Here is a 27,098-nt window from a genome sequence, read left to right on the forward strand (position 1 = left end):
TTGGATCCACTATTCAGGAGGCCGTTCCCTGGTGGCATAATGGGTTATGAGCCAGGCTAACTGCAACATCAGCAGTTCAAATCCACCAGTTGCTCCATGGGAGAAAGACGAGATTTTCTACTCCCGTGAAGGGTCACAGCCTTGGAAACCCTGAGACAGTTCTACACGGCCCTATAGGGTCACTATGAGCCAGAATCGACTCGATGGCAGTGCGTTTGAGTACAGGTGGCCCCTTGGAGTCTTGATATTCAGCCTTGTTCCTTCTTCCCCCCCGCCTCCCCCTGGCTCCTGCTCCCCTGGGTGTGCCCCCCATCTCTGCACCCTGAAAAGGAATGTGTTAACTATGACTACCATTGTCTTTTTTTTAATTTGAAATAAATCTTTAAAGCAGTTTCCAGAGTTCCGTCAACCCTGGTGGGTACCATGGGTGTGTTACATGTACTCTCCAACGACAGTCACACAGCCGAGTAGGGTGGGAAGGCGGATTCTTCCAGGTCCCAGAAGTCCTCGCGTCTTGCCTCTTTGTCTGCCACACCGGCCAAGCCCATCACCTTCTCCAGAAGGGGACCACTCGGCCATGTTGCTGCCTAGACACTGGGATACATTCTCCCTGGTGTCCACTGGGAGCGTGTTCAATCAGATGGGTTCTGCTACCCCTGCCTCTTCACGTAGTGATGTCCAAGGAGCCAGAACTGCTCCCAGTGGTCTAAAGACCGTGTGTGTGTGTGTGTGTGTGTGTACACATGTGCATGTGTGTATGGTTGTATGGTAGGATATGGGTTTGGACGTGGTGTGTCGATGGTTGTCTATTTGGGCATGGGGTTCACAGGGGTCTGTATACTGTGTATGTATGGACTATGTGTGTGTGTGTTTCTGTGTGTGTGTGTGTCGTGTATACACATTGCCCCGATTGCTCCAGGTCAGGAAGGCTTCCTTCGCACAGGCAGTTCTGGGCGCCTTCTGCAGGGGCGCGGAGGCTGAATATTGTCCCTAGGTGGGCCCTGAAGATGTGACTGGCTCCATTGTCCCTTGCTGCTGCTGCTGCTGCCCCTTGCGCCTCCGGGAGCCAGCGCCCGCCTCCTTGTTCTCCTTCCTGCTCAGGTTCCTGTTGGCTTTCTCCCTCCGGCCCTGGCCTCCCTTCCTCCTCTTCTGCCCTGTAACCTCAACAGAAGGAAGAATCCACAAAGGCTGTCCCGCTGACACAGGGAGGGGTGGGGAGCCAGCTGGGAGGAACAGAGAGGTCTGGGGACGCTTCCCTTAGACAGAGGTAGGGTCCCCTCAAGGCCTCTTTTGACCAGCGGCTGCTTCTAAGGACCCGTCCACATGAGGATCGAGAGAGGGGCCTGGGAGCCTGGTCACCACAAACCCCCCCCCCCGAAATCCCCCTCCTCGTCCTCGTGTCTTCCTCAGAACTTGGCCCAGGGTTCAGCACAGCTCTCAGCAAGCCCCCTCCTCCCTCTGGGGCCTGTGTGGGAGCCAGCACCCCAATGCCCACTGCAGGCCCTGAGGACCCTGGAGCTCCGTGTCTGTGGACTCAGATGGACAGCCCTCAGGCAGGCACTGACGACCACAGGGGCCTTCAGAGTCGGAGCTTCCTCTCTTAGCCAGGACCCGACCCCCCCCAGACCTCTTCCCCACCCAAGGCAGGCCCTCTCCCGGGCACTGGGCAGAGAGCACAGGTGGCCTGGGTTGTGAGCCCTCAGGGGTGGAGGCTGCCGCTCACCCTCAGGACACGGCGTCCTCCGCACGGTGCACCTGCGGCTCTCCCTGGTGTCAGAGCAGAGGGAGTGGTCCCCTGCAGGCGCATGGAGCACCCTCCGAGCGCGCTCCTCAGAGCCCCTTCGGAAACCACAGAGCCTCCTCTTCTTGGTGCATGGTCCCCACGGGGACCACTCGCTCATTTCACATTGGGCTGCAGGAAGGGAGGGAAGAGGAGGAGCAGGGTGACGGCTCTCCCCACCCCTACCCCCAGCCCGCCCCCACCCCCACCCCGGCCCCCAACCCAGAAGACCAAAGGGAGCTTCTGTCCCATTTGCTCTTATCCTGCACCTCAGACTGAAGCAGCTTTAGCCCCAAACCTATTGCCATGGAGGGAGCCCAATTCACGGCCACCCACTGTGTGGCAGAGGCAACAGTGCTCCGCGGGGCTTCCCCAGTCTGTCTGCCCAGCCGCCTCGGGGTGGGGGGGTCTTGAAGCCCCCTCTTTTAGTGATTAGTCAAGCCCTGCATCTTGTGACCCACTGGGGAATGGGGGGGGATGCCTGTCTTCAGTCCAGCGGGCATCCAGATGTCCTGAGAGAAGCAGGTGAACTTTCCTGGCCCACAGTCTCCCTGGTCAGCATCCTGCCTCCACGCCCCCCACCATCCTGCCCACCCCCTGCTCCTCACCAGGACTGCTGCACTCCATGGTGCCATTGGCCGCGCTGGAGCCCTCGGGGCAGGCCGGGTAGCAGCGGCCCTTGTGCAGGTACAAGCTCTCCTTACACTTGGTGCAAAAGTTATGGCTGAAGCAGGCCTCGCAGTGCTCAATCTTGCACTCTGAGAAGAGGACCAGAGTGGGGCCCAGGGCTCAGCCTGGGACGGGCATGTTCCTGATCCCTAATGCCCAGGCCCTCCACCCCAGCAGAGGGGGCTTGGAAGGGGAGAGAGAAAGGGGGCTGAGGTGGTCTCTCTCGGGGGCTGTGGGGCTCTCTGCTGTGGTTAACCAACTCTCACCCAAACTGGACCCCAGAGTCTGGACCCCAAGGTGAGGGCTGGGAGATGGCATTTGGATGAGGAAGCTGGGGCCCTCTGGGGCTCTTGGGGAGGCAGGAGAAGTGTCTCGGCCTCCTGGGACATCCCAGAGGTATGTAACATGCAACAGTGCTCTGGCCCAAGTGGGCATCTAGGACATCGCACGCCTGGGCTCTCCTCCTGCCCAGAGGAGGGGAGCAGGCACAGGGCATGCTCCTGTACTTCTGTAAGGAGCCAGGTCGGTTGGCCTCCCTGGTCCCTCCCTGGTCCCCTCCTGCCAGCTCTCCCTCCTCCCGGGAAGTCGGGGGAGCTGGCTGTGCCCGGATTGGTTGGAAGCAGCCAGGGCCTTTCACAATCTGTACCCTTCCAGATTGCGGGTGGGGTGCTCACCTCCCCAACTCTGGCACCTGAAGCTGGGACTGCCAGTTTCCCAGGAACTCCCTACCCCAAATACCCTGAGGAGCAAGAGGGCAGCCCCAGGATCCCTGCCACTCTGCCCTCCTTCCCTACCCCACTTCCTCCGAGCAGCCCAGTGTCTGGGGCTCTACTTCTGCCTTGCCTCCCGGCTGCTCCGATTCCAGGCTTGGTTGTCGGTAAAAGAAGAACAACGGCAGCAGCCAGCATTTACCAAGGGCCGACCGCAAGGGCGCTCAAGCACCCTCTCAAACTCCCAAGTCCCTGCCACTGAGGCCACCCTGGCTTGAAGTGACTGGGCAGAACTGCCTCCAGGGGTTTCCCAAACTGCAACTCTTTACAGGAGCAGAAAGCCTTCGGGGTGTGGGTGGGCAAGAATGAGCACCCACATTTAAAGACAAGGCTTTGCAAGGCTAAGGCACAGCCAAGATCGCACAACGAGCGGGCAGCAGAGTTGAGATGAGCACCCACGCCTGGCGATCTTGGCCCAGTCACATGTGGAAATGACAAGACTAGTTCTAGTGCTGGCAGTTACAACAAGGGGGGGGGGTCATGATTTTTGTCCCTTCTCCCTCCCAAGGTGGCTGTGAGGCACCAAGGACCTGAGTTGGGAATGTGGGCCAAACTCTTGAGGGCTGGACACGTGGGGAGGGGGCCTTGGCATGGTTCACCTGTGTGTGCTTGCTATGTGTCCCTCAGCATGTCATCACTGTGCCCACAGAGGGGCCTGGACCGCTGACAGCTCAATGTGAAGGGACAGCAGAGACGCACTCAGGGGGAAGGCTGCAGGAAGGAAGGGTGGAAGGGCAGAGGCAGGGACAGGCTGAGGGCCCATGGCAGCCTGGAGCCAGAAAGCGGGCGGGGGGGGGCGTGTATGCCCAGTGTGACCAGACTGTTGTGCATCTCAGACACCCCCTGATGACTGCAGGGTGGGGTGGTCAGAGAGTATCCGATGAGGGCTGGTGGATGAACGAGCAGGCTATTGCGGTGGCCCAGGAGAGAGGTGGAGGGACCCAGCAATACAGCACCAGGGAGACCAGGAATAGACGAAGCAGGCACAAGCTGGGATTTGGTGTCAGGTGAATGGGGGAGATGCGGGGTCTCCAGTCTGTGGCTGGGGTGAGGGGTGGGGACACTGAAAACCACCCCGCTGCCCCCTCAGGAATACAGGCACCAGCAGAGTTAACGAGAGTCTGACACAGACACCGGAGTTGGGATGTGTGACTGGAGCTCTGGGGAGACGTTTGGCAGCCAGGCTGAGACTCAGGCCCCCAGGCTGCACCATGCAGGAAACCTACCTCCCCAGTTCAGCAGCCTCCCTGTTCCTCCCCCCAGAGAGCAATAGCCCAGCACACCCAGCCCAGCGATCAGAGCCTGGGCACCCGCCCCAGGCCTGCCCACACTCACTGATGCACTTGTTCATGTCGGGATTGCGGGCATCAAAGTACCCAGGTGGGCAGGACGGCAAGCAGACGCCCACCTGGCGGATGTCGTTCCTCTCCAGCAGGATGAACAGCTTGGGCGAGCACTTCAGGCAGCCGTTGACCTCAGAGCAGAGCTCACAGCCTTTGGCGCAGGCCTGGGTCCCCTCGGTGCTGACTGCAGGGGTGGGGGGAAGGGGGTAGAAGGATACAGGACCCTGGCCTTCCCTGACTCCCACAAGAGCAGACTGCAGCTTCCTCAGACGTCACTGGCTTCTCAGGCCAGCCGCTCTTGGTGAGGCCGCTGTAGACACCTGCACTGGATCCTCTATCAAGGGATCAGCACCTCTCCAGGTGCCCAGAGCCAGAGTTTCCATCCATGCCTCCCACCCCTGGCTGCCCTAGCTCCAAACACAAGCTTGCTCCCTGACCCCCCAGGCCCAGAGTAACGGCCAAGGCCAAGTCCTTCCTGGTGCTTCCCGCTCCTCACAACGCTGCTCAGGTGTGGAAGGAGAGTTCTTCCCCCTGAGAAAGTTTTAAGGACAGGAGGAGAAATGCATCACCCCAGAGAACAAGGAGGCCTGGCATGTAGTCGATTATGAGTTGAGCTAATCACCACAAGGCCGCCGGCTTGAACCTACCAGGTGCTCTGTGGGAGCCTCGGAACTGACAGGGGCAGGTCTACGCTACTCTGACGGGTAGCGATGAGTCGGAACAGATTACGCCCTGGGAGAAGGGCCACCTGCCCAGGGACAAAAAGATGACTTACATAAGCAGAGCTTCCCCCAGCGAGTTTCATCTGGCAATAACCGGGGACCGTGGGGACCCCTGGAAGGCAAGTGTGACTAGCATCTGAGGCAGCCATCCTCAGCCTGTGGGTTGCGACCCCTTTGGGGGCCGCCCGATTAATCACAGTAGCAAAATGACAGCGATGAAGTAGCAACGAAAATAATGTTATGGTTTGCGGGCGGGGGGGGGGGTCACCACCACATGAGGAACTCTATGAAAGGGTCACAGCATGAGGGAGGTTGAGAACCACTGGTGGAAGGGGTAGAGGTCAAGGACGTTGCTCATTGTCTCCTATGCACACAATAGGAAGGATCGGGGCCAGGAGGCCACTGGTGCTGAGGGTGGGGAAACAGGTTGAGAAGCACCCTTTGGAGCAGTGCCATCTTCAGCCGCTGGCACCGATCTCAGACCTTGCCCAAGCCACACTCACCTAGTCCAGCCCACGGAGCAAGAGCAGAGAAGCCCAAGTCAGTCCTTCCAGGGGAACTGACCTTCCGGGGGAGCGGACGGTCCCCAGCCCAAGCAACAGTGGACCCGTACAGTAGAGAGCAAATGCTTGAAGAATGGGGAGTGGAGTTTGAGCTGGGTTCACTTATGAGTTGTGAGTTCGGAAGTGGCATCGGAGGCATTTCACGGAACAGCAGCTCAGAGATGTGGTCCGGCCCCTGGCCGCATTTCGGGGTTGAGATGCGGGGGAGTGACAGTGTACCTGGGTTTTCAGGGCCCTGTATGCTGTGCTAGAGGCCTGAGGAGACCCTGGGGAGTCTTAAGTGGGCTCAGCTGCTAATTGACAGTTTGGAGGTTTGAACGGCCTGCTGAGCAGCTTCCCCAAAAGCCAGTCATTGTTTAATGAGGAGCATTCAAGCCAGAAAGACAGAAGACAGCAAAGGAGAGGATGGAAACAATTTTTTTTAAAGAAGAGGAAAAGTTTAGCCAAGAGAATCAGAGAAAGATGCTGCACTTTATCATCAAAGCCCAAATGCTGTCCTTATCTTGATCTTACTACGAAATACAATTTATAAGTTAAAAAAAAAAAAAGCAAAAACCAAACCAAGAAACCTTCCTGGAGTATGGTTCTACTCTGACCCCCTGGGGTGGCCCTGAGGGAGCTCCAGTTTGATCCTATCAGGCACCGTGACCCCAAGAGGCTTTGTTCCTTGTAGCTCTGTTCTCCCAAATCTTCCCAGGCGGCTGTGGAGACACGGGGTACTGCGGTAGGTAACATGGGGACCACCGGGGCGGGGAGATCTAAGCCGGGTCCTTACTGCGGGGCTTCTCCGGCTGTGCATCCATCTCCAAGAGGGGAACAGAAAATCCCAAACCAAGCCTGTGGCCTGGAGTCCGCTCAGACCCACAGCGACTGTACAGGATTGAGCGGAACGGTCCCCCTAGGTCCCCAAGACTGTGATCTTCCCAGAAGCGAGCCAACCACATCTTCCCATCATGGAGTGCCCGGGGGCGGCGGGAGGAGGGAGGGGGTGGCGCTCCAACCACCAATCTGTAGGGAAGCAGCTGAGCTCTCAGCCAGAAGCCACCGAGGCTCCCTGGGGGAGAGAGGAGTGGCGTTTCCCAAACATGTTGGCCACAGAGTTCTTGTTTTGCAGAGGTTCCGTCTAGATCACTGCGAGGTTCTGGAAAGCTTGAAGCAGGAGTGAGGACATCCTAGAAAGGTCTTTCGGGCAACCAGAGTGGAAACCAAAGATCAAGGACACTTCGTAAGGAAGCTGAGGGATCACCCACTGAGTTCTGCTTAGCAGTGGCAGAAGGAAAAGGCAGGAGAAGTGTGGGGTGGGAGGGGGTTGGGTGATCCCTGGCTTCTGGTCAGGGGGATGGGTGAATGGTGGACCAGTCACCAAAGCAGTCTTAGGGAAGACAAGGAATTTGGGAGGGCGAGGGGCAAGAGGAGTGGCTACCAGCCGCTCGAGAGAGCCCAGCAGCAGGCATGCTGGAGACAGACCTGGGGGTCAGGGGTGGTGCAGCCTACTGGACTCAGACCTGAGGGGCCCAGGTCCATTGGACTTGGAGTGGAACAGCCCGGGAGCCTGGGAAGAGTACTGAACCTTGGGCACCTCCATTGCCTCAACTGAAAGGAGGAAGCAAGAGGGCATGCTCTGAGGGGCTGCTGTGTGGCACGCGTGCCCCAGACCCAGATCGAGTTCCAGAACAGGAGCACGCACTAGTAAGAGTAGCAGTGACCAAAAGAAGTGGGGGGGGGGACCACCACCACCATCTTCAGAGGGGCAGCATGTTAGATACTCAACACTTAGGCGGCAAGGCATCTTGGTGGTGCTGTGGTCAGGCTCGCCCACCAGCAGTTCAAACCCACCAGTCATTCTACAGGGAGAATAGGGAGGCTGGCTCCCGTCAAGACACACAGACGCGGAAACCCTGTGCAGGAAACACTCGACGGCAGTTTGTGCTGTTGTCGTTTGTTTCCGTGTTACTTGGCAGGCTCCGTTTTCAGTGCTTCATAAACATGCATTCATTTAAGCCTCACAATGGCCCCCTAGGAGTCCTGGGGTGTGTGTGTGTGTAAAATCCCAGGTGCCCAAGACCAAACTCATGGTCAACGAGCCAGTTCCAACTCACCGTGGTCCCATGCGCTGCCAAGCGGAACTCCTCCAGGGGAGTCTCCTGACTGTCAACTTTATAGAAGTGGCAGCCAGGGCCTTTCTGCCGCAGCATAATGCAGTGGGTTCAAACCATCTGCCTTTTGGTTAGCAGCAGAGTCCCAAATGTTCACACCTCTCTCAAAAAAACAAAACCCCAAGTCGAAACTCACCGCCATCTAGTCGGCTCTAGCTCACAGGAACCCTGCAGGACAGAACAGAACTGCCCCCATGGGTGTCTGAGGCATGATCATGACTGTACATTCGTACCGATGAGGAAACAGAGTGGTTAAATTCCTTAAGGTTTCACAACCAGAGTGTGTTATGGGCCAAGCGAACAAAGTGTATGCAGGCCAGGGGTGGGACAATACCAGGTGACACAGGAGCTGGCAACACGGTGAGACTGGTTACTTTGAAATAGAGTTAATGTTGTGATTGAATTAATCAATACAGAATTAATTTCATCCTTGCCGATTTAGTTCTTATAAAAACAGCAATACTTCAAATGTTTGTCTTGAGGCTACAAGGGAGTTCCTGGGCTTATTTTTCTACGGTGGGCCTTGATTTAGCTGTATTGACAGATACAAATCCTTGTAGATTTTAGTTAGCAATTCCATGAATACACTTTTCATTTAATTTACTGCTGCTAACCAGAGTCCGCTGTTCGAACCTACCAGTCACTTTGGGGGAAAGGATAAGGTTGTTTCCTCCTGTAAAGATTTACAGTCTCAGAAATCCACCAGTGCCATTCTACCTGTCCTAGAGGGTCGCTATGAATTGGAATCGACTTGATGGCAGTGAGTTTCAAATTCGTGTTAGGAGCCCAGGGGGTGTTACTAACCTACAAGCTGCTATGAGATAAAGTTCTGTTCATACATAGGGGCTTCAAAAAGCCTGCAGAAAATTAGAAAAATGGACAGAATTTTTCCACAATATTTTTGAAGCCCCCACATATAAGTCACTCAGTTTGGGGTACTTTTGTTACAACAGCCCTGGGACATGAACACAAACACGACGGAGCGGAACCAAGAAGCGGTTATGAGAATGTTAAGGAGTAGACTCGCGTGAGACATTGGGTGAGCAGAGGGCAAGGCATGGTGAAGGAGGACTTTGAAGTATTGGGTTTATTTAAGAGCCCTTTACTGTTGCGGCCGTCTGCTCCCATAAAGATTTGTAGCCTTGGAAATCCCACAGGGCCACTCTGAGTGGGAGTCCTACTGGCCTGAGGGTTACAAATCAGGCTGCCACCCCACCCCAGGTGATCACAGGTACCGATGACCCAAAGCAAACAATCATTTTGATGCGAACAAGTAGGGTTTGAATGGAGACCCAAAGCCCATCTGTAGATAATTGGACATCCCCTCACAAAAGGGTCACAGGGAAGGGACAGCCAGCCAGGGTGTAGTATAACACTGATGAAACACACAACACTCCTCTAATTCTTTAATGCTTCCTCCCCCTGCCACTATCATGACCCCAGTTCTACCTTATAAATCTGGCTAGGTCAGGGCATGTACACTAGTACAGAGAAAAGCTCTCAACACACAGAATCCAGGGCTGATAAGCCCCTCAGGGCCTATATTGAGAGTAGTGATACCAAGAAGGAAAGGGGAGGGGAGGGAGAAGGGGGAAACAGGGGAAGAAAGGAGGAACCGATCATAATGATCGATGTACAACTCCAGGGGGGTGAACCACAGAAACATGGATGAAGGGAAACAGCAGATGGTGTAAAATATGAAAATAAAAATAATTTATAAATTATCAAGGATTAACAAGCGTGGGAGGGCAGGGGAGGGAGGGAAACAAAGAGGAGCTGATACCAAGGGCTCAAGTAGAAAGAAAATGTTTGTTTTGGAAATGATGATGGCAACATATGTACAAATGGGCTTGATACAACTAATGCATGGATTGTTATAAGAGCTGTAAGAGCCCCCAATAAAATGATTGATTTAAAAAACACAGGATAGAGTAATAATTTATAAGTTATTAAGGGTTCGTGAGGGAGGGGGGAACGGGGAGGGAGGGGGAGGGAAAAAAGGAAAATGAGCTGATTCCAGGAACCCAAGTGGAAGGCGAATTTTGAGAATGATGAGGGCAACGAATGTATAAGGGTGCTTTACTCAACTGATGTATGTATGGATTGTGATAAGAGTTGTATGAGCCCCAATAAAATGATTTACAAAAAAATCACAGGAAGTAAAAACCCAAATCAGGCTGTTCCCTGCAAAGTTAGCAGTTCAAAACCACCAACTACTCCATGGAAGAAAGACGAGGCTTTCTACTCCCGTATTTACAGTCTCAGAAACCCTCAGGGGCAGTTCTGCACTCAGAATCACCTCGCTGGCAGTTGGTTACAGCTGTGTGAAGGAGTCCTGGGAACATGATGGTTAAGCACGGGACAAATCCTCCATCTGCCCCAACGGGAGAAAAGATCGCGTGGCCTGCCCCCTATAGACTTTATGAAATCCCATTGCAGTTCTTCTTTGTCCTATTGAGCCTCTGAGTTGGAATCGACTCAACAGCACACACCAACAATAGCTGGGTCCCCATCCTCATTCACTGCTTCACTTTCACCATCGTGCAGGGCAGATCTGCAAATAATCTTCTCAGGATCCCACGCACCTAGCTACCCGTGTGCGCACAGTTTCCATCCCAGTGATCAATGACACGAGCAGAGAAAGCAGGGTGCACTGTGGTGGGGCCACTAGGTCTGCATGGGGAGGGCAGAAGAGGAAGGGGTCAGAGAGAGAGCAGGGGAGTAGGGGTCAGAGAAGGGCGGGTCTCACACCTGCACAAAGGGCGCTCAGACATTATCCCAAAGTCAACAAGGAGTTGACAAAGTCAATGAGGAAGGGTGCAGGAATGGAGGGGCACGAAGCGAGGGTGGGAATTAGGATTGGGATCCCATTTTAGAAAGATCCTTTTGCCACATGGAGATTAGATTCTAAGGAAGGCAAAAGTGGAGACTGGGAAACCTTTTAGGGGACAGCTGGGGACCCCAGGTTAAAAGTGGTTATGGATGGAATTGATGCTGCCCTGAAGGACACGTGGAAGTCTTAGCTCCTCTACCTGTGAATGTGACCGTGTTTGGGAAGAGGGTCTTTGGAAATGTTGCTATGTGCCATTGAATGGATTCCAACTCCCGGCCCACAGCAACCTCCTGGGCCCGACAGGAACTGCTCCATCGGGTCTTTCTAGGCTGTCATCTCGACAAGAGCGGATTGCTCCGTCTTTTCGCCCATGGAAGGAGTGGTGTGTATGAACCACCAGACTTTCGGTTGGCGAATGTTTTACCACTACACCCGAAGTTCCCTTTGAAGATGCCAGATGCAGGTTAACATGAGATCGCACAAGAACAGAGCAGATAGTGAGTGTCCTCGTCAAAGAGGAGAAAAAGGGAGAGACAGACAGACAGAGAAAGAGAGAGCCACGTGACGCGAGCAACTGCAAGCCAAGGAGTGCCAGGGTTACCAGAAGCCTCTCCAGCTGTCAGAGAGCACGTGGCCCTGCCCACACTTTGAATTTGGGCTCAGCCTCCCAGAGGTAGGAAAGAAAAAATTAATACTGATCTGTTATGAGGGCTTCACAAACTTGGTGGAAAAATGGAATGTTTTCACAAAAGTTTTAAAGGCCCCTCATAGAAGGCACCCAATCTGCAGCCCTTCGTTCTAACAGCCCTAAGACTGTGGCACTTTGAGAACACAGGCACGATAGAGCTGAACCAAGAAGTGGTCATGAGAATGGAAAGGAGTGGCCCCGTGCCAGCCACTGGGCGCAGGCCTGAGGGAGAGGGAGGCTTGGTGAAGACCGACTCGGAGGGGTGGGGTTTACAGAGATGGGATGGCTGAGAGCCCTTCACTGGAAGAGGGGCCACCGGAGTCAGAGTCGATTTTGACGGGAGGCCTGGGAAGTGGTAAGTCGTTACGGCTTTAGATGGGCTGAGTGTGTCCGTCTTGTGAGACACTCAGAGGTCCTGGGGGTGCAAAGGTTCACACACTCAGCTATGAACCAAATGGCTGCAGGTCCGGTCCACCCAGCGTCACCGTGGAAGAGAGATTTGGTGGCCTTCTTTCGAATAAGCAGTCATTCAAAACTTAGGGAAGCCATAAGTTGGGGTCAACTTGATGGCAACGGGTACTGGTTGGTGGGGCACCTCAGGAAGGAGTCTATCACGCACTTGAATACGTGGGTTTGGAACTCCAGAGACGCATCTTGGCTAAAGAGTAAGACACAGAGTCTTCAGTAGGAAAACCGTCATCGAGGCCAGGAGGGAGCGCGTATAGCAAGAAAGGTGGGTACAGAGAAGAACTGGACCTTGAAGGGATGGGCAGAAGAAGGAGGGCAAAGTGGAGGCCAAGAAAGAGGAGATGCCGATGAAAAGCCTGCCCGTGAGCGCATCCCACCGTGGCCGAAAGCAAGAAACGAACGTGGACTGGCGGTGGGAAGGAAGAGTCATATGCCCAGTGTCGCTCCATCCATGCTGTGTGAAAAGGCCGTGGGGCGTAGGGGGAGAGCAGCTGGATGGGCTCAGGGAGTGAGGAAGGTGAGGGAGCAGAGAAGATGTAGAGTCAGCTCACTCCAGGCGAGCAGGGGAAGAGAGAACTCAGCATCAGTCAGTGGCAGTTGTTTAAATTCCTGAGAGGGGGGTGTATGTCCAGGGTGCACTGATAACAAGGCCAAGGCCAAGTGCTGGACATTCTGGGCTGAACAGGCAAGCAGATAGAAAGAGCGGTGGATGGGAGGAGACAGACAGAGCGGCAGTGCCGAGGCAGGAGGCGGCCGGCCACCGTTGGTGAGCCCTGGAGTGAACCTACAAAGACTTGGGAGCCCAGTTGAACACACTGGGTGAATGCAGAGGGGGGAGGGGGGGACCAAGCAAGGGGATGGAGAGCGTCAGAGACCACAGAGACGGAAAGGGAGAGCCATGATGTGCTGCTGAGTCTAGACAAGCTCAGATGCCTAGATGGGAGGGAAGGCCCCAATGATGGAGGGTCGAGAGACAGGCCAGGTCTTGGGCTTAGCCTTGGCTAGAGGAAGCGACCAGACACTGAGGTCAGGGCAAGGGGCTGAGGGGCTGAGCTCTGTGAAGGATCTGAGGACATAGGAAGGAGATGGGGACTCAGTGATGGGCAAGGGTGACGTGGGACACCGGTTCAATGAGAAGGACAGAAACCAGAGGGTGTTCTTGGCATCGAGGGCGATGGGTGGACAGCGAGAGGATGGAAAGCCAGAGGAAGGGAAAGGGGGGCCCTTGTGTGTAGGGACAGGAGCTTACCACGGCGGGTGGGAATGTGATCACGAATAGAGGGCTCGAGGGAGATCATGGGTGTTTTGGCCACGAGGCAGAAAGACTTGCAAGGGGAAATGGAGGCGTGTTGAGTCCACTGATATTGACCGTGCACCTAGCACATGGCCAGGACTGCTAGTAGCTGGGACGAGAAGGTAGAGCAAGAAAGGCCACCCAGGGAAGGGGACTTGACGCCACTGAGGGGCATGGCTGGCTCAGTGGGCAGGGGGAGCAGGTTGTGCATAGGCTCCCAGGTACTGAGCGTCCTGGAATGTCCATGGACCGGAAAACAGGGATTTGTCTATTGGGAAGAAAAGAGGCTGCTCCAGGGCTCCAAGCAGGGGAGCGACAGAGCTGACGGGTCCTTGGGAAACCGAGGATGGGAAGAGAGGTGCAGGCCCCAGCAAGCCCACCTCTGCCCTGGCTTCTGAAACCCTCTGCATAGTTGGGGGTCAGCCAGAGCCGCCACCACAGATGGCTCCATGCTTTCTCTCTCCCCTGACACCTCGCCCCCCACCCACCAGTGCAAAAAGATTCACGTGCATCTCATATGTCAATACGCCCCCTCCCCCAGAGTCTGTCCGGAGCTTGATATTGCACAAAGGTTTAGAGAGGGTAAGAAAGAGAAAAGGAGACGGTGGGAAGGGAGGGTGCATGCAAGCTTGGTGGCACAGTGGTGAAGGCACTTGGCAGCTAACCAAAGGGTGGCGGTGTGAACCCACCATTCTCTCCGCAGACCCCAAAGACCTGGCATTCTTCCCCTGTACTGATTACAGCCTAGGAAACCCTAAAGGACAGTCTTATTCTGCACAAGGGTTCCCTACAAGTCAGCATCTAAGGATACACAACACCGTTCCAGACAGAGATCCCCATTCTCTGCTGGCAGCCTGACTCCTTTCCTGTAGGATCCACTTACAGCTTCCACTTACTTTGCATAAACACCTGACCTCACGCCCGCTCATCCCTCCCCGAGCCTCCGTCCTTTATGGACCCTCACTATTCCCCATCCTCTAATCCCCCCCAAGCAAAGACCTCTGCTCCCCTTGCTGGCCAGGCAGCCCACTGGGCCAACATGGCTGTGTCAGATTAGCTACCTCAGTGGTCTGGCTGGAGCCGGGCCTTTTCTGATGGCCAGTCTCATAGGCTGCTTTTTTTTTCTGAACCACAGACTGGAACCCAGGTCTCTGGTCCTTGTGTGAAGTAAGTGTGTGTGTGTGTGTGTGTGTGTGTGTGTGTGTGTGTGTGTGTGTGTGAGAGAGAGAGAGAGAGAGAGAGAGAGAGAGAGAGTGTGTGTTGTATGTGTGTGTGTTCTCTCAGCATCCCTCTCCCTCTCTGTCTTCCCCACATCTCAGACCAAGAGGCTACGGGCTCGGGCGTCCAAAATGCTGCTCCCCCACCCCCTGCAGATGACATAAAAACCAAACTTGCTGCCATCGAGTCCGTGCTGACTCATAGCGACCCGCTGTGGGTCTCCACTGCCAGGAGTAGAAAGCCCAGTCTTTCTCCCGAGAAACTGCTGCTAATAGTTTCGAACTGCTGACCATGTGGATCTCGGCCCAGCGTGTACCTGGGAGGCCTTACCAGGGCTCCCGGAGATGAGTTGCGAGGGGGAAGAAAAACAAGGCCTTGCTACTGCTGCTGAAACCTAACCATCGCCAACTGGTTGGTAAAGCCAGGGGTTTCCAGCCTCACCCATTTCCTGAGTTTCTCTCCCTGGGCTGAGTTCTGGGTTTCACTCCAGGGGGTTGAAACCCAACCAAACCTCACTGCTTTCCACTGGCTACCAAGAAGAAAGGCCAGAGGCTACCAAGGAGCGAAGCCAGAGGTAGTTCAGCGGGACTGGAGAATGCCTGCCTGTGGAGAGGGCACGTCCTCCTGGGGGGCACGATCCCGAGATAAACGCATCTGGAGCTCTAAAGCCTGTGTCATCTAAAGCCATCTTCAGAGGGCTCACTCCCTGCATCGGCTATTTCAGCCTGTGCCCCTCTTCCCCCCACTGGCCACTGGGGCAGAGGCTGGAGGGCCCCTAGTCAGGAAGGCCTAGGGTAGGATTTTAAGGGGGATGGGACAGGTTCGATCGGAACTCTGCCCAGCTCTGATGTCAGGAACGCTGGTCTGGGTGGGATGAGGAGACCTGGATCTTTATCCTGAAGGTGTGCCCTCAGACTCACTCCTACCCTCGCTCCTGGCCTGTTTTCCCATCTGTACAGTGAAAGGTGTCCTGGGTTTTGATATGACAATTCACATGGAAGCTCACTACCCAAAGCAGGTCACATGCAGTGGCTCTGGTTTGAAGGGTGGTAAGGAGGCCAGATCCGATTCCCATGCCTCCTTTCCACCCCCACTCACAGCTCCCTGCACCTCACTGGGCATGCTCCACTACCCCAGGAGTGGACGGTCCCAAGGCCCTCCCGCCCTGTGATGTTAGGGGGTGGGGGGCGGATGTCTTCTTGGCCCCTGCTCTGCTGTGCAGTTCCCCGCCCAGGGGATCAAGGCTGTCCCAGAACCACCCCTAAAAGGAAGGAGCCCCGAACTCCACTGACCATCGAGGAGGAAATGGAGCATGCTGGGGAGAGGGGGCCGGGACAGCGGCAAGCATCACCATGGATACCACACAAGACCAGTCTTATGTCAAAGGGCACAATTCACAACTGGATGCTCACAAAGAGAGGGGGTTAATCCCAAAAGCCAAGCATCTCCAAAGGGGGAAACAAGTGAGTAATCTCAGCAAATCAATCCACAAACAGGATCACCCATTGAGTAATCTACAAAGCTGGGATAGACAAAGTGGAAGGCTGCAGCTGGTCCCCTTGGAAGAAGACCAGAAGGCCCCCTGGTCCACAGGCAGCCCCCTCCCACCACCAAGGTCAGCAGCAGTCCAGCCCCACCCCATACTCACTCCGCCTCTGTCGCTTCCCCTTGAGCCCCCGGCTGCCGGCAGCAAGGTGCATGGAGCTCAGAACCAGGGCCACCAGACACAGCCCAAGCTGCATAGTCACTCGCCAGCTCGGGGCCCCTGGGAGGAGGGGTGGTCTCTGGAGGTGGCTGGCGGCTGGCGCAGGACTCTCACTAACGCCTCCAGGGCTGGGTCAGCAGCAGGAGGCCCAGGCCTGGGCGGGATCCCACATCCACCTCCACCATAATCTCAGCTGGGGACAGAGCCGATGTGGAGAGCCCAACTTCCCATTAGTCCATAGGAAAGTCTGAGACCTCAGAGGCGCTGGAGAGATCACATGGGAGAATGCCTTGTCACACCAGCCGCCACCACCGCTGCCCCGAAAGCCAACCTGAGTGGGAAGAGAGAGCAAGGTTAATTGTGTGGGTGCGTGGGAGTCTTGGCTTACACACCTTGCCCCCCATTGTGGCCCCCTCCCTCTGGAGAGGATGAGAACTCAAGATAGTTACCTGCCAGGTGCCCCTGTGGGCTAAAATCGGCTCCTTTCCCAGTCTTGCCCAAATCTCCAACCTGGGGTCAATGTGGTGGACACTTAATCCAAGACTTGTGGGCCATTGGCGAAGTCTCAATAATGAGAGCCAGCTGGCCCCATCCCTGCATGTGGTGGGCCAGTTCTAACTGGAAGTCCTTCTCCAAGTCTACCCTACAGACCTCATGCTTTAGTAAAAGCCTCTCGCTTCGATAGGAGCTTTGGCCGGTCTTCTCTGAGTGACCTCTCAGCCCCCTCTTCTCTTCCCAGGCTGAGTTTCCCCTGTACCTTTCACCTGTCCTGGCGCTGGAGCAGATTCTGCCCGGCCCTCTGGGATTGACAGGGGGGGTCGGGGGAGGAGGGTAAGGCTTTGCCCAGCCACAGAAACTCGGACACAGCAGGGCTGGGCGGTCTGGCTTTTGTGAAAGGATAATAGAGGCACAGAGAATGGGGATAATCCCCCCCAGCCCAGCAAGAGCCAGGTCTCCTGACCACTGGCCTGGACCATGGGGACAGCAGGAGCTGGGCCCTCCCCTGATGAGATGTGTCTGGGGAGTGGAGCCCAGCTGAGGGTCAGAGCATGAAAACCCCATTTTGCATGCACGCAAACTGACAGGGTCCCCCATGTGCCCCACACCTCCAGCGCACTTTTCCTGCAGAGGCTGGCCCACACGCACTCACACCTCCCTCCCGACAATGCACAGCACTGAGGAGGTGGCCGTGGGGCCACAGCGAGGCTGCAGGTCTGACATGTCGGGGAAGCAGTCCCAGAGCGGTTGATTCTGGCCAGTCCCTAGCTCAGACTCTCAGAGCCTCACTCAGCGTGCTCGTCCAGGAAATGAGATTACGGAGGACATACGGACTTCACAGATTGCTCTGAGTCGGCTCAGGAGAACCTTGAAATGCCAGAGTGTGGGCGACCGGCCCACCCCTTCCCAATCCTTTCCCCCTCTGAGCCCACCGCCTCATCTCTCAGGCTGGCCCCAGGCAAGCCCACCTGCAAGGGAGATAAATCATTATCCCCTAGGGGAGTTCCGCACCTCCCTCCTCAGCCTCTCCCACTGGCTTTGAAGGCCTGACACGCTCAAGTGGTTAAGCTGCCTGTGAGAAGTGTTTACACGAGGCTGATGGATCCCACCTGGTGCTGCGGCCGGAGCCAGCGGAGATGCCCCCGGCTACCCCCAAACACCCCAGCAGCTGCCAGCCCCTACACACCGCTCCAACACTTCCAGCCCGGCCGGGCCCGCCAACGCTTCCCAGCCTCCCCAGCCCCCAACACATAGTTCTATCACCCACAAACTGAACGCCCAGCCAAGTTTCTCAGCCCCAAAGGGGTCTGTCTGGAGGTGCTGTTAAGGGCATAAGATTCAGAGGCAGAGAGCGTCTGCCTGGCTTTGAATGTGGGTTCTGCTAGCTACTCCATCTCTGACTCCCTTATGGGGAGGCTTCATTTGGGGTGTCTGTATGCCAGCGGCCGTCTCAAAGCCATGTGGGCATCTTCTGCATCATCTGGTCACTGACACAAACTCAGAGAGCTGGTAGGCAGCTTCTACATTTGCATTCATCTCTGGGGTTGACTGCCTGGCCCAGCCAAGTGATCACTCAAAGTGATAGAGTTTGCTTTTCAAAGCAGCCATTTTTCAACCTGGGGTTTGGGGATCCCGGGAAGATAACATTCGCAGTCCTTGTGTTTGAACAACCCTGAAGAAGTCTGGGGTCAGGTCCTGGGACCACAAGCCTATGGCCTCACTGTGAGTCTGAGCAGTTTCCCTAGGGGCCCTTGGGGTCCGAAAGGTGTCCTAATCATCTTGTTTGCCGTGTGTCCACAGATGGCATGGTGGCTGGTACCTCAGAATTAGTACTCAGCAAATGTTCACCACCCCCTTCTCCCAGTTCTCCCACACTCACTCAGTCCTTGCCAGCGGAGATCTGTCCTGTTCCCACGGGAATCTCCCAGAAAGCCCAATCTCTGCTGGAAAAGGGGAAGGGGGATCCAGGTCTGAATTTCACATGAGTCAGTGGCATTGACCTTCCTTACCCACCTCTGTGATGGGAAGATTTCCAAACACTAAAAAAGCAACAACAAAAATTAAACCCCATAGAGAACCAAGCCTGTACAAGAGCTATGGGTTCATCTCTGCTGGGGTGCGACATTCCTGTGTATGAAAGGGGTAAATGGGGGAGTGTCCAACTAGGAAGATTTCTATAGTCCTGAGCCCCAGAAAGCCCCCCTCCACCCCCCACAAGGGCTCAGGCTCAGTGGAGGTAGGGGCCGGAAGAGCAGATAGCTTTTGGTTAAATGACTGGCTTCATCTCCAGGGCTCCATATCGATTGCCTTAGGGTCTTGGATTACACGGTACTGGGGGCTCATTTTTGTGAATGCACAAGGCAGCCCTGGTGGAGCAGTGGGTTAAGCATTGGGCCTCTAACCTCAAGGTCAGCAGTTTCAAAGCACCAGCCGCTCCGGGAGAACGATGAAGCGTTGCACGCCCCTAAAGAGCTAGTCTTGGAAACCCAGAGGTCACCATGAGCTGCCATCAACTTGACGCAGTGAGTTTGTTTGGTGACTGCCCAGATGGGGTCAGGATGGGGACTGCTGACAGTGGTCAGGGGCTGAAGAACTCAGCAGGCATCAGGTGCCTCGCCCCCACTGCCAACTTTCTCCTCCCCACTCAAGGGGAAAAGGTAGAGTCAGACCCGAGTCAGGCCCATTTTAGAGGGAGAAAGCTAGCACCTGGGCCAAGGTCCGGGGTAACAGACGTGGCCAGGGGGTTTGCTCCCAGGACTGGGTGTCTGGAGGATTCGGGCCTGGCCGGCCTTAGTGAGAGGACCTGTGGAGGGCGGGGAAACAGAGGCAGGCCAAGGAGGTGGGAGGGAAGCCCAGGAAGGGTGGGACCCAGTTGGTGGTGAAGCCAGGGGCGGGACTGCAGTGCCAGCAGCGGGCTGCGTAACCTTCACCTTCTGACCCGCAAAGGATCGGGATAAATTGGTATTTCGTCCTTGGCCCAATATGGACCCGAAATGGAAACCATCTCGATCATTTCTCAGGAGTTCTTCTGCCGGCTGCTGAGCGGGGCGGGCAGGGGCAGAATTGCTGGGAAGGGGGCGGGATCGAGTAGGCGCCCGCCTGACCCGTCCGGATTAGCTTGTCCGCCGGAGCCGAGCCAGGTGCTGGGCCGCCCCCACCCCCAACACCGAGGGCCGCGGCGAAGGCGCCTTCACTCCCTGCGTCACCGCCCTGAGCGCGCAAATTCTTCTTCGCTCCTCGTGGCTCCCGGAGGCCCAACAGGTGCCGGGGGAGGGAGGTGGACCTGAACCTCGGTCCCCTCCAGTGCCCTTCAGGATCCCAGCGAGGCCCCCAAATCATGACTGAACTCCTAGCCCCAAGCGCCCACACCTAGTATCCGTCCTTGCCCTCCAGGATTGGTCTGGGAGCCCAGGGCCAGCGCTGCCCCCCACTTCTCTTCACTCAAGCAGCTCCTAGGGTTCCCCTGCGCCCCGATCCGCCGGCCAGGGCTCTGCACCACCTCGCCCGCGCCCCCCGGGGCCGCCGCGCGCGCCTCCTGCCACGTCGGGCCCCGGCTGGGGTCGGGACACCAGGGGCGGTGGGACGTTGGAGAACGGGAGATGGGGGACAAGGGGCGGCAGTGGGGGGGCTGGGATCACGAACTTGTGGGATGGGAGAGGGTGGGTAGGGCTGGCGGACTTGGGGAGTCAGACCCCCAGGCGAGGGGGAACATTGCCGGGGCTACGGGGTGGAGGCCCCAGAGTAGTCAAAGGGAGGGGGCTGCCCGCTGGCTTGAGGACTGGGGGTTAAGAGGTGGTGGTGGTGGCGGGACCTGCAGCAGGGGCCCCGGGTGCCCTCCTCTCCTGCCTTCACCGCCCGGAGAGCAGCCAGGCTACCCTTCCTTTCGCGGGTTCCCCTGCACCCCGCTAGGTCAAGCCCCGACGGGAGGGCCTGAGGCACCCCAGGGCCCGGACAGGGGGGCGCCAGGGAGGAGGACGGGGCAGTGAAGAGGGTACTCACCTCGGCGCTGCCAGCCGCGGCGGGGGCCGGCCCGGGAGGGGCGAGGGCGCGGCCCGCTCACCCGCCCGCCGCCGCACTGTCCAGGGCGCCCGGCTCGCCTGCGCTCCGCCCGCCCGGTCCCAAGTTGCTCAATCTGCGGGTGGCTCACGCCCTCCGGGGCCGGCGCCCCACCCGGCGCATCGGTCCCCCGGGGCGGCGGGGTCGGCCCTGGCTCTCCGCAGCACGCCCGGCGCCGCGTCCCACTCCGGCCGTCCGGGCCCGGCTCTCCGCCCGCCTCTCCGGGCTCTCCGTCGCGCCTCCGCTGGGCCGGAGTTCGCCGCCAGGAGAGCGGCCAGTCCACTGCTCGCACGAGGGAGGGAATCCCCCCCCCTTTCCAGTCCCACCCCCGAGCCGGCCCCCCTTCCCGGGATCCGCAGCAAAAAACGGACTGGAGCGCCGGGCCCGGGAGTCCGCAGCCCCCTCCCGCACGCCTGTGCCCGCAGCCGGGGCGCCGCGCTCCGAGAGGCCGGCAGGCCGCTGGACACAGCCCCTGCACGCGGGCGCAGGCCCGCTGTCCTGTCCCCACACTACAGGAGTTTGGCCCACACATCTTGGGATCAGAAGCAGCCCGAGGGCCCTCGGGAAACCTCAGTTTCCCCGTCAGGAGCTTCGGGAGCAACAAGGCGAGCACTCAGTGGGGGTACCAGCCACACCCTCCTCCCCTTCTGGGTTTTCTTCCCGCCCCTCCCAGCACTGAAGCGCTGAGATCGCGGCCCCCAGGTGAGGACACTTTGAGAGGCAGCTGGTGCAGAGGCAGTCCCTGCGCCATCCATCCATCACTTACCCGCTGTGTGGCCCTACCTGCCTTACTTAAATCTCCGAGTGTCCGGTTTGTATCTGTTCTCAGGGTTCCTGGAGATGATGACTGCAAGTGCTTGGGAGATGATCGGGGAATGTACCTCGAAGGGAGTGTCTACAGCGACCCAGGTGAGGTTCAAGCCAAGCCTGAAGGAGGGCTAACCCTTGCCTTAGGGTAGCAAACAGCTGCTCCATCTTCACTTCAGCGCAGGCAAAGCGAAGTGGGCCACAGCCGCTGTGAGCAGGAGTTAAGTCAGAGCAGAAAAGATGTATTGATGGGGGTTGGGGTGGGGGGGGGTTGGGCTGCTGGCTGTCGATAATCAAGACAGGCTGTAGAGAGCTTTCTCAGGAAGGAGGGTAGTGCCTTGACTATTGAGACAAGGGCTCGGGTCCGTTACAGTGACAGGGGAATGAATGGAATGACCCCTGGCCTGTTCCGATGACCATGGGGCAGGGATGGTGGGTGACCAGAGAGTGGAACAGTTGAGCCCCAAATGCCCGGTGCCTGGGCTCATGCAGCCAGAGGGCTGCCAGGCTTGGAGGAGGCCAACGGGCATCCCCAGAGGGTCCTAGGCCCGCACTGTCGTCCCTGCCTCTCTTCCTTCCCAGCCCAGGCTTCCTGTCCTCCCCGCCACCCCCCACCCCACGGCCCCTGGCGCTACTCCGTGCCTAATCAAACAGCCCAAAATGCCGAAAACTCAATGTTTATTTTATTTTATTTTTTTACACACTTGCATAACTCCCCGACAAGCCACGCCAGACGTTGGGCTTTTTGTTTGGTTTTATTTTGTTACATTTGGTGGTGGTTGGGGGGGGGGGGGGGGAAGAAGGCATAACACAAACCACCCAGCCCTAGAAGCCTTCTTAGGTCAGACCGTGGGCTCGGGTTTCCTGCCTGAGGAAAAATCTGTGGGAGTCGGGGGCCCCTCAGGAAGGAGTACAAGAGGGACGAAAGCCACCTGGGTCAGGGCAGATAATGAATTAGAACCATGTGACAATAATGGGTGAAGCCTGAGGAGCGTTACTTGTGCACCTAATAGATGCCCAGCCCTTGTGCGAGGTGCTTGGCACTTTGTTTCGTAACCCCTTCACTCGCTTTTCTGTCTCGGATAAACGTGGACGCCGAGGGCAAGTCCGTGGCTGAGATGTAAGGATTGCTAGCCCAGCTCCTAGTTGTGACCAAGGACTGGCAGTGTTCTGGAGAGAGCCGCGTGGCCCTGAGTTTGTGCGGTTCCTTTCCGCTGGTTTTTGTCCGTCGCTGCCCTCAGGTGAGTACTGACCCACGGCGACCCCATGTGTGACAGAGTGGAACTGCTCCACTGAGTTGTCATGGGCCTGGTGGTGTGGTGGTCATGCTGTGACCCTCGCGGGGGGTGGGGGGGTGGGGTGGGTGGGTGTGGGGGGAGGCAATTGGGCTCCTGGGGAGAAAGACTGGGCTTTCTACTCCCGCCCACAGTCACAGCCTCAGAAACCACAGTGGGGGGTCACCATGAGTCAGCACCGACTTGATGGCAGTGAGTTTGTTTTGTTTGTTAATCCCGACAGAGGCAGCTTGCCAGGACTTTCTTCTGTGGAGCTGCTGTCTGATTTGAGCAGCTGACCTTTAGATCGGCAGCGGATTGCAAACTGCTTGCACCCCCAGGCATCGAGCCAGCTTTTTCTCTGACCATTGTCTAGTGGGTCTTTCAAATTACCCCCTGTCCCCCACCCGTGAAACTTTCCCCAGCCAGCTCCCAGGTCAGCCCCCAGACCCGTGTAAGCCTGCACATCACTCCACCCTGGCCTCGGAGAGCCTCCCCCAGCAAGAACCATGGGCTCATCTCTTTGGCCCCAGCACGGCCCCCGGCACCACGAACATGCTTAATTAACGTTTGGTGAACTGAACCCCCGAACAGCCAGGGCTGTGCCTTTTGTCGGCCGTGCAAGCTTATTTAACTACTGCCTCAGATCACTCACCCAGACCAGAGTATCCTTCTCACTAGAAGATGTGCCCAGGTCTGGTGGGAGCTCCTGGAGATTTTGCAGAGTTCCTCGTCCTGCATGCTGCTCGTTACCAGGCAAGAGCTAGTCTGCCACCTGCGCTGTCCCTCTGCCAGGGTGCTTGCTGTCAACTCCCAGCGCCTCGGCCAATGAGGCTATCCATTCGCTTCTACACCAGGAAAGGATTGATGTAGCAGTTCAACAACCCCACTGAGAGCCAGATTCTTTCTGGTCTGCTCATCTACCAAATTCAGGGCGACGGCTTCTTTCCTCATGATCATAAGAGGGCTGCAGCAAGTCTAGGAATAAAGTCCCGCCGACTCTTCTTAGAAGAGTTCACTGGCCCGGGCACCGTGGACAAGGTGCCACAGAGAGCTGTTGACATCAGAGCTGCGGACTGGGCCTTCTGTGTACACCTGGGATTGTGTTAACATGGAGATTCTGATCCAGTCTACCTGGGGTGGGCATGCAAATTCTCAGCAGGGGACAAGCCAGCACGAGGCTGGTTTAGAGCAGTTCTTCAGGACTGACCTGCCTTACTTTAGGGAGGGGTCTTGCAGAAAAGGAGCAGAATGCTGGCAGCGTCAGGCATCAACAAGTTGCTCACTCCTCAGAGTGACCCCAACTAGGCTATAATCCTCATGAAAGCAGACTGTCCCCTGTGGAGCCCGGAAGTTTTCAGCCAGCAGCTAAGCGCTACCTGTTGTTCCCGACAGAGGGAGGGACAATAGGCTGTCCTGTAGGCAGCCCATAGTCTGTGACTGTCCTGTTCCTTCAGTTTCCCACCACCGCCCCTGAAAGCCAGCGTCTGCGTGACACCGTTGTCCCTTGAGCTGTGGTCATTCTCTTTTTCATGGAGGTGACAGCGAATAGTGGCTAAGGACATGGACTCTGCCGTTATCCCTGTCTGAGTTCAAAGCCCGTCTCCACCACCAATTAGCTTAGTGTCCTTGAGAAAGACCTCGCTCTTCCAAGCCTCCCTTTTCTCCTCTACCAAATGGGTAGAGTAATGTACCTGTCCCTCACCAAGGTTCTCCGGTCATCATGATTTTTAAAAAACATGTAAAGAGCTTAACATGGACCAGGAGTTAAAGTAGGCACTCTAGTCAGGGAGGCAGATTCATCACTGTCGGGTGAGATGAGGGAGGAGTGGGTGACGGATGGCGCAAAGGGAGGCATGACTGAGACTCCTGGACAGACTCAAAGAAGACTTCCCTAAGGGGGAGATGCAAGATGAAAAAGGCATCCCAAGGAGAGGGAAGAGCATGTACAAAGGCCCAGGGCCTGAGGCCTCCTGGGGCCCAGAGAGGTACAAGTTCTTCTTTGCGGAGATTTGGAATGCGATAGGTGGGGAGGAGGGCAGCAGATGAAGTGAAAGCTCCTTCTTAACGGGGCCTCATGTACTAAGCGAAAGAGCAGGAACTTGACCTTGAGGGCCCTGGCAGTCCTTGCAGGGGTTGTGAGATAGATGGGCACTGTGCTTCAGCTCAGGTGGAGGCTGGCTTTGAAGAGGATCCAGGAGGGAGCGTAGCGCCCCAGCGAGCTATGATACGGTGGTTCTTTCCCCCCTTCCCTCTATCTCCAACAGCTTTCCAGATGCCCTCGGGAGGTCTGGCATCCCTGCAAACATACACTCGGATTTCCCACCTTGTAATGGAGCTTGGACTCCCGGCAGCATTCCCACCCTGTGCTCCTTGCCCAGAAGGCTCTGGCAAAAACCACTCATTTGCCCACTGGACCGTGCCACATCAGTCTTCTTCTTGCCCCACTCCACCGCCCTCCTTCTGCCTGACCACTCCTTCCCATCGGCACATGCCCCCCACCCTCCCCACCAGCACTATCCCACAGGTGTTCTGTTGGGTCTTCTGTGTCCACGCAGGACTTTGCCATCTGTCTCAGGCCCTCTTCTCCCTCTCAGGGTCAAGGATCAACTCAAAGGACGTCATCCTCCACGTCAGTGTCACGCCCAGCACCCCCTGGATGATATCAGTGTTTGGTATCCCCCCACTCTGGCCTTCTAGTGGCATGACCACTCCCTCTGGGTCCCACCCAAACATCTCTGCCCATAAAATCATAGCCATAAGACACCCCCTGCCCCTGCCGGAGCCCCTCTTGCTCTGGGTTGCTCCCTCCTGATTCAGGTTGCTGCTGTTGTCTTCACAGGCTGACTTTCTAGCAGTTTCTGATCAAACCTGCATCAGCATCTCAACTGGCCTGCAAACCCTCGGCCCTCTCCTCGCGGTGCTGGAGAGTCCTGGCTCCCTGGACCAGCTCCTGGCAAATCCAATGTTGGCCTCGCTGGGCCCTCAGCCCCTCGTGCCAATAACCCTAAAGGCACCTGTCTGCCTCCAACTTCCAAATTCACCTAAACCCCACACTCTCCACTCCCCGTCACAGTCATGAGTGCCCGCTCCCAGAACCTGTTTCTTCCCAGCTGCTCCGGTTCTTGGCACACAGCAACGCATCCGAGAGGGCAGGACACGGGGAGTTGCCTTCCGCTCCTTCCTGTTTCCCCTCCCCAATCCACTTCACTGGCAAATGCTGTCGAGTCTGTCTCTGGAACAGGTCCCATGTCCATCTACTGCTCACCTTACTGATTACATGGACTCTTCTGAGAGTGGCTTCAGAGGTTCCCTTGCTCCCCTTCTATCCGCCCCTCCCCCCCCCCCACAATTCACACAGTTGCCGCGCGGTCCGTCTGGATTCATAGTGAGCCTATATGACAGAGCAGAGCTGCCCCACAGTGTCCTGGGCCATCATTGCTACAGGACCAGCCTGCCTGGTCTTATCTCCCATGGACACGGCTGGTGGGTTTGAACTGCTGGCCTTTTGGTTAGTAGCCCAGTGACTAACCGGTGCCCAATCGTGCCACAACCAGTAGCCAGAGTCAACTTTAAAAATTAGAAAGCTGATCCCATCGCTCTCTTGCTTCAACCTTCCAGTGATTTTCCATTGCACTTAGAATCTCAGCCAAACAACATCCCTTATAAGGCCACATCTCTTCAGCTTCTTATAGCGTCTCTCTATCAATTCCAGCCTGACGGGGCTTCCTTCTGTCTCTTCTTTGATCTTTCCCATCTCTGAGCCTTCGCACCGACCTTCTGGGGGCTTGTCTTCCCTGTGGTTCTCCACTTGGGCAGCATCTTTTCTTCCCTCCAACCCTGGCCTCAGTGTAGACGGGCCTTGCCTGACCTCGCTGTCCAAGTAGTTGTTAGTCGCTGTTGAGTTGGGGAGCTCACTCTGCAGCATGATAGTGGACGATGCGGTGATCCGTGGGGATTTCACAGCTAATTTTTGGCAGAAGATTTTCAAACCTTTCTTCAGTCTCTCTTAGTCTAGAACAGCGGTTCTGTGGGTCGCGACCCCTTTTGGGGTCAAACAACCCTTTCACAGGGGTCGCCTAAGACCATATTTCCATGGTCTTCGGAACTGAGACACCACGCTCCTCTATCCGTCTCCAGGTGGGTCTGCCCACATGCAGATACATCCACCTACGAGTGAGTACCCAGCGTGAAGACTGTGACCCATGCTACACCATGCTTCAAGACCAAATTTCATTGATTTGTCATTTGAAA

The 27,098-nt window shown here is 56.6% G+C and overlaps 1 protein-coding gene across 1 annotated transcript; it reads right to left on the reverse strand.

The window, feature by feature from the left end:
- Window positions 1-342: 342 nt before the first annotated feature.
- On the reverse strand, window positions 343-21,065 carry RSPO1 (R-spondin 1). Its single transcript, XM_075539226.1, has 7 exons — window positions 20,707-21,065; window positions 18,587-18,650; window positions 16,153-16,540; window positions 4,555-4,746; window positions 2,389-2,538; window positions 1,724-1,912; window positions 343-1,154 (listed from the first exon to the last, which is right to left on the reverse strand). Exons 3-7 carry the CDS (start codon window positions 16,244-16,246, stop codon window positions 991-993), a joined length of 789 nt encoding a protein of 262 aa, XP_075395341.1. The 5' UTR covers window positions 16,247-16,540; window positions 18,587-18,650; window positions 20,707-21,065; the 3' UTR covers window positions 343-990.
- Window positions 21,066-27,098: the final 6,033 nt, after the last annotated feature.

This window comes from Tenrec ecaudatus, chromosome 1, assembly GCF_050624435.1.
Source record: "Tenrec ecaudatus isolate mTenEca1 chromosome 1, mTenEca1.hap1, whole genome shotgun sequence".
In the NCBI taxonomy this organism is placed as follows: Eukaryota; Metazoa; Chordata; class Mammalia; order Afrosoricida; family Tenrecidae; genus Tenrec; species Tenrec ecaudatus.

Excerpts from the sequence above, each read along its gene's own strand:
- RSPO1 (XM_075539226.1), bottom strand. The coding sequence starts at position 16,246 with ATGCAGCTTGGGCTGTGTCTGGTGGCCCTGGTTCTGAGCTCCATGCAC. Across the intron at positions 2,539-4,554 it reads CGACATGAACAAGTGCATCA|AGTGCAAGATTGAGCACTGC; the intron begins GTGAGTGTGGGC and ends TCCTCTTCTCAG. Across the intron at positions 1,155-1,723 it reads GAGGACGCCGTGTCCTGAGG|GGCAGAAGAGGAGGAAGGGA; the intron begins GTGAGCGGCAGC and ends TTGAGGTTACAG.